Source organism: Arachis hypogaea, chromosome 4 (assembly GCF_003086295.3).
Source record: "Arachis hypogaea cultivar Tifrunner chromosome 4, arahy.Tifrunner.gnm2.J5K5, whole genome shotgun sequence".
Lineage (NCBI taxonomy): Eukaryota > Viridiplantae > Streptophyta > Magnoliopsida > Fabales > Fabaceae > Arachis > Arachis hypogaea.
The window spans coordinates 120390886-120402836 of NC_092039.1; the positions used below are offsets into that span (position 1 = coordinate 120390886).

Genomic DNA, 11951 nt, shown 5'->3' on the forward strand with positions numbered 1-11951 from the left:
TCATAAAAAAAAGCTCCCATCATAAGCTATATAAAATAGCGAAAAAGTTTAGGACTAACAACTTTATTAAATTTTAGCCAGCATGTAACCAACAAAAGAAAAGTGAGTAATTTTATATCATTGGATAAAATCTCACACCATTAAAAATATTATTAATGACTTTTTGATGGTTACAAATCACAAAAATTACTGCTCCCTAGCACTCCTCTGTAATAGTATTACAAATTATTGTTGATATGACTAAGAAATAACTTCTTGTAATAATTGAGAGCATGTAAACAAGCTATTCACAAATTCCATGATGTTTTCATAAGAACTTCCACCTCCATCGCTAACTGATCTTAGAACCAAAGATTTCCATTGCATGGCATTATTCTTCATCTGTTTTCCTTTCTCACACTCCATCATTTCCTGTATGCAATCCCTCAACGCTTCACTCTTCACAATCTTTTTCTCATCAATGGGAACTCTAATTCCCACTTTCCAAACATCAACCATATACTTTGCATTTGTGATTTGATCAGACCATTGTGGCACTAAAATAGTTGGAACTCCTAAACTTAAAGTTTCCAATGTAGAGTTCCAACCACAATGTGTTACAAAACATGCCACAGATTCATGAGCTAGTACTTTCAATTGGGAGCACCATGTTACTACCAAACCCTTCTCTGATTTCTTTGCAAAATCTTTTGGAAGTTTAATCTCTTCAGAGGTTCTAACCACCCACAAAAAATAATGATTACTATCTCTTAGACCATATGCTATTTCTCTCATTTGTTCTTCATCAAGAGGAACCAAGCTCCCAAATGAGGCATAAACAACCGATCGATTTGGTTTATTGTCTAGCCATTCCATGCATTCTTCTTCACTCTTGAATGCTGCAGCTCCATAATCTTCATCATCCTTAATTCGCTTGTCCAAAAATACAGAGGGAATATTTGGTCCGATGGTTCTAAATTTTGGCCAAATCTTGGTAGTCCAATCTGTCACCTAAAGTCATATATATTTCAGTAAGTAATAGGCCTTTGAGAAATATGATTTATGAACCATGATAACATTATGCATGTTGAATGAGAAACTTTATCCAAAAAGCAAGAGTAAAATGAATACATTTTTATAATAATGTTTGAAAGAAAAAAAATTAATTTAAAATAACTTTATTTTATATTTTTAATTATTACTCATTTTATTTTATATTCTTTAATTATTTGTTGATATAATTGAATAATATTAAATATAATAAATATATAATTATATATAGATTTTATTATAAAAAATTATGCAAAGTTTAATTTTTAATATAATTATGATTCATTTATTCAAACAAAATATTTAAAAATTTTTATTAATAATAATCTTAATTTGTGCCGATATAAATAAGACACATGTTAACCTATGAAGTATGGACACCTATGAAATATGGGTACTTCGTTGAGTTGTCGTGTTTACATTTTGAATACGATACTCATCGACACTCGTCTAACACACGTGTCTGTCGTGTCCAACCGTGTTTTGATAAAAAATAAAAAAATCTTCACCGAATACGTTTGGACACACCTAATTACTATTACGTGTTAGCGTGTTTAGTCTTATTTTTAATATGTATTGTTGAAATAAATTTAGAAATAATATATATTGTTATTTATTAAAATAAAAAATATTTTAAATATTTTATATAATTAAAAAATTAATTTATATTTTAATATTAATAAAATGTCAAAATATCATTATCATTTTTCTAAAAAATACTTCAGATTTTATATATATATATATATATATATATATATATATATATATATATATATATATATATATATGTATCTCTATGTCTTACAAGAATTTAAAATTTATGTGTCGACGTGTTCTATAAGGTAGCGTTTGTTTTGAGGTACTGAGACAGAGACTGGGGGACTCTGTCTCAGTATCATGTTTGTTGGTCTAAAGACTGGTACTAAAATTTCAGTCTCTGTCTTAAAAATTTCAGTATTTCAGTACTTCCAAAAAGTAGAGACACAGAGACAGAGACGGAGACAGAAATTTAAATAACAATTTATGTCCAAAATACCCTCATTCTAATTATCTAATTCCTAATTTGCCCTTTTGACCAAATCAAATAATCAGGGTTGAGTTCTTCTAATATAATGTTAATCAGACCTTGGAGCTAACCCTGAAGCTGCTGCCGCTGCCCATCGCCGCCTGCAAGACCACTACCTCGTCGTCGAAATCGTTGAACCACCGTGAGCAAGGTTAGTCGCCGTCACACCTTCATCTTTGTAGGCATATTTTTCAATTCATGGTATCCTCGTGAAGCTTCTATTTCTCTTCTCTTCTCCTCCATATTTGCATTTTGCTTGTCGTCTCTTCGTGTATCTTTCGCATTTGTGTTGCTTTTTATTGCAGTTTTATAGAAGTTGTATGGAGTTATATGATTTTTTATTCAAAATTTCTACTGCTCTACTTGTTGAAATTTTTGGTAAATTTCAGCGCCTTCTGCAGATTATCTTCTATTTCGGTATTTTCTATTTTTGTCAAATGTATTTGGGAAGTGTGTTTTATGTGATATGTGCATTTAGTTCATAAATCATGATGTGTGGAGTGTGGACCAGTCATGTTTTTTCTTATCTTATTTAGAACTGATTTTATATTCTGTCATATGATGTCTTATTTGAACTTTGATGGATTAATGTGTAATTTTGTAGTAGGCTTTGAGGTGAAATTAACTTATGCTTAGTCAAGCTTTCATGTTTAGTTAGATGATGTAGTAATTATTTTCAATTTTCAATGATGATGGAGGTGATTTTCTTCAATGGAAATTGAACCGACTTTTGAAAAACAGGTGAACAATTTTTATATTTTTCTGCTGGGACAACCGAACCAGCTCAGTTTTTTCATCCTTGTTTTGATTACATGCCTTTTATTCTGCATTTACATTTTTTTTAAATTGAATTTAATTTTAATGTATTGCAAGTTTAAAATAGTTGTGTGAAGTATTATTATCAGAAAAGTGTGCTGAATCTTGTTCCCTGGTACTATATATATTGCCGTGGATCATATGTGTTGTTGTAAATTGGGTTGGTGCTACTGAAAGGGTTAGTTAATTCCTTCATATAATAATAGAGTTGAATTGCTTGAATAGGACAAATTTATTTTCCTCCATTTAGTAATGCCAATGCCTTGCATGTATAAAATAAAATCTTTTCTGATTAATACATCTCTTAATTATTGTGTTATATAATCTGCATTCAACATTTGCCTCAACTTTATTTTAGCATATATAATGAAATGAAAATTAAATGATTATCAGACTTCCAGACCGTACCAACGAAAATTTTCGAAGCTAACTTTTTTATTTCAGTTCTAGAATTGCAATGCACAGAGTATCTAATTAATTCATGGTCTATGCAAACTGCAAATGCATGAATTTTTCTAAGATGTGTTGCTTCTAATTTTGTTTTTTATTTTTATTTTTCCTCTTTTGACCCTTTTTGCTAATAAAGCTGGCTTTATTTGCGGGGAACAACGTTTTGATGCTCAAGGGGAGCACCATAGTAATGACCCTTTTGAGTATATTACAATTCAGAACTTGAAAAAGTAGACAGCTTGCAAAATCTGCATCAAATATTAGAGGATGTTAGCAGTTGATGGCACTTATTTATTTATTTAACATCTTTTACCAATAGAAGAACCAAATATATGAGTTTTATGATTTGGTAGGTTACTTACTTTTTGAGCTGAATTTGTGCTCTATGATACTCCAATCTTCACTCTCTGGTCTTTGGAGCCAGAAATGCTAGTTGTGTTTGTCTTTAGCAAAAAAGTAAGTTGGTAGTTCATATAAATATTGGGAAGAAAATTAGTATTCTAAATAAAGTTATTAACTTTTCTTGTACAAATAATATTACTCCTAAGTTCTTAGGAGTATGAAATTAATTGATTATTTTTTTCGATACATGGGAGATTGTAAATAAGTACAGCATGCAAAACAAGGGTGATAAGGTTGATGTGGGTATGGTACTAACCATATATTAAATAAATCAGTGTTACTGGTTTATTGAATTGATTTTGACTTGGTCGGTTTGAAATTTGAATATCAATGTTTTTAATTATGAGAGTTGCCCCTGCCTCTATGCTAAAATGAAGACACGTTTCAAGTCACATGAAATTGACATGGACAAAAATGACAATAACATGTATTAAGTAACTAATTCCATTGCTATAAATTGTACTACTATGGCTATTTGGCTATTGACCTGTTCTTATTTCAAGTACATGTGACAAAAGACATTGAATGATTATATCTAGTTTAGATTTTGATTTGAGTAAATTGAATGTTTATGCTTATTTTGTATGAAATGATTTTGTTAGGAAGGAATGGAGCGGTCGGAGATTATTAAACGATGTGTTTCTTTTTATGAAACGATGAGATCGAAGCATGATAATTTGGTGTTGAACTTTGTTCTTACATTATTTGTGTACTTTAGGAATAGAAGTAGTGGGGAAGTGTCATTAGGCGGAAGAATGAATAGTAGAATTAGACGTGATGCTTTAGAGCGTATTATTGGTGAGGGTGATAGGAATTGTATTTGGGAGTTAAGAATGAACACAAATGCCTTTGCTAATTTGTGCGAATTGCTTCAAGTCCAAGGAGGACTTTGTGAGGATGGTCAAGTAAGCTTGCCGGAACAAGTTGCAACTTTTTTAATTATCTTAGCTCATCACAAGAAAAACCGTAGTCTACAAGTTAGATTTTGTAGGTCTGGAAAAACAGTTAGTAAGTATTTCAATAAGGTTTTAAAGGCTATTATACGTATACAAAACTTGTTATTCGCCAAGGCTTCACCGGTTGAAGAGGATTGCATAGACCCAACATGGAGAAAGTTTAAGGTAAACCTAAATGGATTATGTATGTAATTTGTTTTAAGCCTGAAAGGATTGTCTATCTAAAATTTGTAATTTTTTGTGAATTATAGGGTTGCTTGGGAGCATTAGATGGCACTTATATAGAGGTGACAGTTCCCGAGTCTGATAAGTCAAGATATAGAACAAGGAAGGGTAAAATATGTACTAATGTCCTAGGAGTGTGTAACCGAGATATGAGCTTTGTTTATGTACTTAGTGGATGGGAGGGATCGGCATCTGATTCAAGAATACTTCGAGATGCAATCACTCGTGGTAATAGTCTCAAGATACCTCATGGTAATATCTAATTTATAAGTCATAAGTTAGATTTTGATATTAAGCTTGACTGCACAGTTGTAGAGCTTATTTTGTTTGTATGTAATATTTATAGGTAATTACTATTTAGTGGATGCGGGTTACACAAATGGTCCTGGGTTCCTAGCACCATATAGAGGCACTCGCTATCATGTTAGAAAGTGGGCTCAAGGAACACGTGCACCTCGCAACTATCAGGAGTATTTTAATAGAAAGCATTCTTCTGCTAGGAATGTCATAGAGCGATGCTTTGGATTACTTAAGAAGAGATGGTCAATTTTAAGAAGTCCTAGCTTTTACCCTATAAAAACACAAAATCAGATCATAATTGCTTGTTGTCTGTTGCAAAATTTTATTCGGAAGAACATGGATATGGATCCGGAAGAGCAAACTAGCTTCTTAGATGAATTTCTACCCGTCGAAGAGGAAGCACCAGATGAGTTGATCGATGTGGTTGAAAATACGAATGAGTGGACACAATGGCGTGACAACATTGCAATTGAGATGTACGAAGAGTGGCGAACTAGTCGTACGGAGTAGGATAGATTATAGGCCCAACTTGAATCTCCAGGTTTAATTTGGCATGAAACTTGTGATGTAATAGCTAAATTTGTGTGCGAAAGACATTCCATTGTTTTGTTGGATTTTTTGTCATTGAAATTTTTAAATGGTTTATTGTAAGCCTTGTTTGTAATATTCATAATTATTAATATGATTAATTATTGCATTGTTAGATTTCTATTATCATAGGTGATGTTTGATTTTAATGGATTGTACAACTTATTGCATGTTACATTTCTTAGATGACAATGGACAAACGCATGTGGACTGATGAAGAAACTGAAGCATTTGTTGGTTTCATGGAGGAGTGTGTTGTTGATGGTTTGAAAGCTGATTGTGGACAATTTAGACCAGGAACTTTTGAAAAATTAGCCCTGAAGATGTTGGAAGCATTCCCAACTTGTACGGTAACTGCCAAGCATTGCAAGAATAAGCATAAGCGACTGAAGGAGAAGTATCAATATGCCTCTGAGATGCTGGCATGCAGTGGATTTGGGTGGAATTCTGAAAAACAGTGCGTAGATGTTGACAGTAGAGACGTTCTTGATGCGTGGATGAAGGTTGTTAACAAACTTACTTGAAATTATTTTATTAGTGACTTTAGAATATGTATATTAACTTCTGTAAGTTTCATCACAGGCACACCCAACCAAATTTTATACTCCTGGTAAGCCATTCCCTTTGTTCCACCGATTAGAGGGTATATTCGGAAAGGATCGAGCCACGGGTGCAGGTGCAGTCAGTGGTTTTGACGCACAGGAGCAAGTTCAAGAGGAGGAGGAAAATCATTGTCCAAGTTTGGACGATTTTGGAATGTCAGCAAATGTAAGTTTTCATGAAGGACAAGGAGCAGGTTCACACTCTGATGCTTGTGCAGCTAGCGGAAGGCATTCGGGAAAGAAGCGGAAGCAAAATGATATTCTAGAGAGGATGGTTGAACAGGTGCAATTTTCGACTGCTGAACAAGGAAGGAATGCCCAAGTTCTTGCTGATGCTATATCTGGGGTGAATGAGAAGTTCATGGTCGGTGAGAAGCTTGAACAGCTTGGATTCGATAACGATGAGGTGGTGCAGGTTGCAGTGAAGTTTGCTAATAATGCACAGATGGAGAAGGTTTTCTGGGGTTTGAAGGATTCTCAGAAGAGTGGTTATGTGCGATCCATTCTCAATTAGAATAAGTGGTTCTAGTTAACAATTCTTGTTGAACATAGTTAGGATGATTTAGTTATTTTTATGAATTCAATAACTAGTTAGGATGATTTAGTTATTTTTATGAATTTAGGATGATTTAGTTATTTTTATGTAGTTATTTTTATGAATTCATTAACTTATTAGGATGATTTAGTTATTTTTATGAATTCAATAAATTATTAGGTGAAATGTCCTAATTCACAAGTTATTATTAGATTCTGACTTTTCAAATTATTGCTTCATAAATTTTCAAGGTAATGTTACATACTGAATATTCAAACTAATGCTTCGTGAATTTACATTAATGAGTTCAATATGCTAAATTCAGTGTCCTTCCATCTATGTTATTAGCAAGTTGTTATTCCCATCTATATTAAATGCTTTGTATGATATTATGATAATATAACTTTTTAGTTGGATCAGATTTTGCAGTTGTTTTGTTTGGAATTAGGTAAAGAATACAAGAATTTCCCAAAACAGCCAATCTAATTTCAAAAATTTAATGTCAACAAATCAGCCAATCTAATTCATTCATATACATGCTTTTACAACATGTTTACAAATACAAACAAATTACACATAAATACTCATGCTGCAATTTAAAACCCCACACTATAACTTAATATGTAGTTCCTTTTGCCTTCAAGAGATTTTGTGATGCATAAGTTATGTATCCTTTTGCCTTCATCTACTTACTCCATGTTTGAAATCACAGCTTGAGCTCGGTGTGACATGGCAATTCCATCTCCGGTAGCCACCTTCGATAACAAAAAGATAAACAAGTTAAATTAAAAGAAATAAGACCATAAAATGCAGGTCATGCACTATAAGTAAGTCAACATATTAAGTGTGCAACCAGAATAAGATGGATCACTTCACTGCCATCAATTAACACTTACAAGGACAAAGAAAACCACTTAATCAATCAACAATTTCAGCTTAAACTAGACCTTATTAATTTTGTTTATATTTTAATCATGCTATTTCTAAATTTATAGTGTATCATCAGAATAAATTAATAAGATGTTGCAAATGAGTAAATAACAATAATCAGTAGTTTATTTGTAAACTTTAGTTTTTAAGATAAAACTATCTTATTAATAGAAAAGAGGTCTACCAGAGGATTTGTAGTTTTGGGATAAATATGTCTAGCTCCACCAGATGCAAGCAAAGTCACATTTGAAAGGAATCTTACCACCTAAAAACTAAAAAGATGAAAATTCAGAAATATATTCAACAATAGCAATAACATCTTTCTCAAGCAATTGCACAAAATCACTTTCCCGACCTCTAATGTTTCAGTATTCAGAGTGTCAATACCAACACAAGTGATATCAGATCCATCCTACAATACCAGTGGCATATTTTATATTTTTAGTTAGAGAACGCACTGAGTCATTCAAAATGTACCTAGTAAAATTTGAACAGCAACAATTTCAAGTGAATGGAGCCCATGAATTTAAAACTTCAAATATTTGACAAATACCAGCATGCTTGGAGCGAGGTACCAGCAAGGGATACAGTACAAAACCATTAGTATAAAAATAAAATAATATCAGAGAAAACAAACCTGACAAGTGAGAAGATTTATAGCCAAATGGTGTTCAAACACAAAAATATTAGGATTAACAACTGACTTTAGCAGAGCCCTTTCAATTTCTTTTCCAGTAATATCAGCAGCATGAACAATTCGACAATGTGAATGACCCCCTTCCCTCACTAGATGCAAGTTACCATCTTCTCCATGATCAAATGAAGCGCCTATGGCAATTAATTCTCTGACTTTGTCGGGTCCTTCAGTACAGACAACCTGGAAAAGGAAGGGTCATACTTAGTTCAAAACTTGACGCAGTAGTCAGAGAAACCAGTGATTGCTTACAAGTATATATGTAATTCTATCATGCTCAAAATAATCATCTCTATAATAAGAACAGTTCTGTTCAAATTTTTACACATGCCCTTTGTTGAAATTTTTACCCTTTTGCAAAGACAAGGAAACATCAGAAATTTGGTATCAAAATTATCATAATCATCAGCTTACATACCTTATTCGGAGGATAGCCCCTGTTTCCAGCATGAATAGCAACCAAATTGCCCCTGCAACTAACAGAAGAAAGTGAGAGAGAGCAAGAGAGAAAGAGAGAGACAGATGGAGAGAACCGTAAAAAGCGAAGGAATTGATGAAACGGTGGCAAGGCTTCCTCGTCGACGGCGAACTCGACGCCAAGCAAGAGATTGACGCGGCGAAATTGGGTGAAATGATGGGAGATTAGGGATTGAGAAAGGAGGAAGGGGAAATGGTTGTCTGAAGGATTGGATTTGGGTTTTATTTTTGTTTTTTTCTTTTAATTAGTAGGGATAATTTGGTCATTTCATTTATTTTAGTCTCTGTATTTTATTTTAAATGATATTTTATACCAAACATAATACTGAGACTTATTTTAATTCTTGTTTCTCAGTCTCTGTCTCTCAGTATCTATCTTTCAGTCTTTGTCTCTCTGCCAAACGCTACCTAACTGTCCGTGTCTGTATTAGTGTCACTACAACATATATATTAACTAAACTTATTATAAATATTATATGCACAAATATAAATATTAAGTTAAAGAAAGTAATTTTGTATTGGTATTTCTGTAGTATTACTATATATTGATTAGTTGGAGAATTTAATGACAATATATTTTCCCCTATAAAGTGTATCTATGTTCTCTTCCTTTTCAATATATGATAGTTAGTTAATATTAAATAAACTCAACTGATTAGCTACTTTACAACAAGAATGATTTCTCTTCATTTCTTAAATTACAATAGTGAGTTAGCTAGTGACCTTTCTATTATATTCAATGTGTGTAATATGGAAACAAATTGCAATGTCAATTAATTAAGATGATAGATATATTATTCTTCTAATAAGAAATCTTGGTTCAACTTTTAGTAATAACAAAAATAAATTAGAAAAATTGAGGACAAAAATAAATTAAGAAAAAAATGTGCGCCACATTTTTTTTATTCTCACTAGATGTTGTATATATACATATAAACACTTTGTATGTATATATCTAATATATAAATGAAATATGAGAGAAATTTGATGCATAATTTTTTTTATTTGTCATTATATATAATTCATAAGAAAAAAAATATTCATTTGCTATTCCTAAAACATGAATTCAAAAATATAACTTAAAATAAAAAAATTATATTATTTTAATTAATCTCATATTTTAAAATATTCTTTGTTAATATTATGATATTATTTTTTTCAAAAACTTAAATCGATAGGAAAAAGCAACATGAATAGTTATATCTTTAATACTATCCCTCAAATGAAAGTTTCTTTTTGACTTTGCTTAATTTTTGTATAATTTTTTTTGTCAAATGCTATTTTTTTTATTTTTAGAATTCATTAAAGATCAAATTCTAAATTTTTCAGACATAAAATTTTAATATCATATTATAATACTATTTCTTTCAAAATTTAAATTAATAAAAAAAGATAACATAAATAATTATTATATTTCTGATCATTAATACATTAGTCTTTATAATTATAATTGCTTACCTCTTTGTCCAGCTCATAAAATGAATTGCATAGGACCCAATCAGCTTTGTCAACGTTGGAGAATTGACCCACTACCAAGCCAAGCATAGCCAAATCTTCATCATCACAATTGTGGAAGAAAGAAGGCATGTCACAAAGTTGAAGTTTAGGCATAGAAGGAAGTGAAATTTCATTCTCAATCAGAGGAACCTTAATCTTTCCCAATTTAACATGATAATATATGCTATTCACAGCCATATTTTGAGTGAAGTAAGAAGCACCTACTATGCCAAATCTTTTGGCAACATCTAATGCCCATGGTGCCACTGAATCATAGATAATGCAATCTATTGGGTTTCCTAATTTAGCAAGCTTTTCTATAAGATCAACAAGGGTTGGTGGGCCCACTTGACAAAACCGGTCCAAATAGGCCTTAAAGGTTCCAGCTTCACCCAATCCACCATTGTGAAACCCATCAGAGATTGATTCAAGTGATATGTAAGGTGGTACATTTTGTAAGGTCTTGGAGTAAAAACATGTGGTGGCTAGTGTTATTTTCACCCCTTCATGTACCAATAGCTTTGAGAACTGAATCATGGGGTTTATGTGGCCTTGACCTGGGAATGATAACACCAAACAATGTGGTCTTGTAGCTATGGCTTTGGTCTCCATATGTATGTATAATATTGTGAAGGTGAAGGGTTATTTTCTTGCAATGTATGTGGGTGTTGGGAGACTATTAGTGTGTTTGTTAGGTTAACACTCAGCTAAAGGAGTTATATATATACAAGAGGAAAAAAGATCTGGCAATAAGAAAAAATATATTTTCATTAGAAGTAATAATCAATTCTGTTGTTTTAAATATTTTCCCCAATGTTTAGTTATTATCATCAAGGCTATTTTTGAAAAAAAATCAAAATTATTATTTGTCAATATTAAGAATATGTAAATGTATATTATATAAATTATTATGTTGTTATATATAAATGCATTCATTATTAGAGTTCCATTGGAAAAGTGAGAAGTAGGGATCGAATAGTAAGAATTTGAACTTATATCTTTTATGAATATTTAATCACTTTTTATTAGGTTTTTTTTTTTGGAGTAAAGTATTGTTTTAGTCATAGTTATTAGAATCGGATTGACCTACTTGGTTGGGCCGAAAAATTGACAAACCGATCAAGAAGTCGGTCTGGTTAAGATATCTAACTGTACAAGGAAAAGAATCAGTAAGATTCGATTCGGCCTGGTCGATTTTAGTAAAAATTCATAAACTGAAGGATTTAAGAAATTCAGACCAATTCGAAACACTTTTTTTTTAAAAAGAAACCTTAACCTTCATTCGAAGCCTCGTCAACCCATCCTTACTTTACCCTTTCAATATCTCATTCAGAGAGGCAGGGCCTCTAACTCTCTCACACTCACGAAAAATAAAATCACTAGC

General features: G+C 31.9%; 2 protein-coding genes across 4 annotated transcripts; one reads left to right on the forward strand and one right to left on the reverse strand.

Moving 5' to 3' along the window:
- Positions 1-211: 211 nt before the first annotated feature.
- On the reverse strand, positions 212-11260 carry LOC112797629 (L-aspartate oxidase, chloroplastic-like). Of its 2 annotated transcripts, XM_072236138.1 has the most exons (6): positions 10529-11260; positions 9012-9063; positions 8537-8776; positions 8255-8311; positions 8084-8164; positions 7434-7724 (listed from the first exon to the last, which is right to left on the reverse strand). In XM_072236138.1, exons 1-6 carry the CDS (start codon positions 10543-10545, stop codon positions 7659-7661), a joined length of 513 nt encoding a protein of 170 aa, XP_072092239.1. In that variant the 5' UTR covers positions 10546-11260; the 3' UTR covers positions 7434-7658. The 2 variants fall into 2 exon arrangements, with proteins under 2 accessions (XP_025696450.1, XP_072092239.1); XM_025840665.3 differs by lacking the exons at positions 7434-7724; positions 8084-8164; positions 8255-8311; positions 8537-8776; positions 9012-9063 and adding an exon at positions 212-990 and having other exon boundaries at positions 10529-11254.
- On the forward strand, positions 2155-7154 carry LOC140184494 (protein ANTAGONIST OF LIKE HETEROCHROMATIN PROTEIN 1-like). Of its 2 annotated transcripts, XM_072236139.1 has the most exons (4): positions 2155-2246; positions 4366-4884; positions 4971-5196; positions 5291-5923. In XM_072236139.1, exons 2-4 carry the CDS (start codon positions 4372-4374, stop codon positions 5752-5754), a joined length of 1203 nt encoding a protein of 400 aa, XP_072092240.1. In that variant the 5' UTR covers positions 2155-2246; positions 4366-4371; the 3' UTR covers positions 5755-5923. The 2 variants fall into 2 exon arrangements, with proteins under 2 accessions (XP_072092240.1, XP_072092241.1); XM_072236140.1 differs by lacking the exons at positions 4366-4884; positions 4971-5196; positions 5291-5923 and adding exons at positions 6018-6335; positions 6415-7154 and having other exon boundaries at positions 2162-2246.
- Positions 11261-11951: the final 691 nt, after the last annotated feature.

Excerpts from the sequence above, each read along its gene's own strand:
- LOC140184494 (XM_072236139.1), top strand. The coding sequence starts at position 4,372 with ATGGAGCGGTCGGAGATTATTAAACGATGTGTTTCTTTTTATGAAACG. Across the intron at positions 4,885-4,970 it reads CAACATGGAGAAAGTTTAAG|GGTTGCTTGGGAGCATTAGA; the intron begins GTAAACCTAAAT and ends TGTGAATTATAG. Across the intron at positions 5,197-5,290 it reads TAGTCTCAAGATACCTCATG|GTAATTACTATTTAGTGGAT; the intron begins GTAATATCTAAT and ends TAATATTTATAG.
- LOC112797629 (XM_025840665.3), bottom strand. The coding sequence starts at position 11,179 with ATGGAGACCAAAGCCATAGCTACAAGACCACATTGTTTGGTGTTATCA. Across the intron at positions 991-10,528 it reads TTTATGAGCTGGACAAAGAG|GTGACAGATTGGACTACCAA; the intron begins GTAAGCAATTAT and ends ATATGACTTTAG.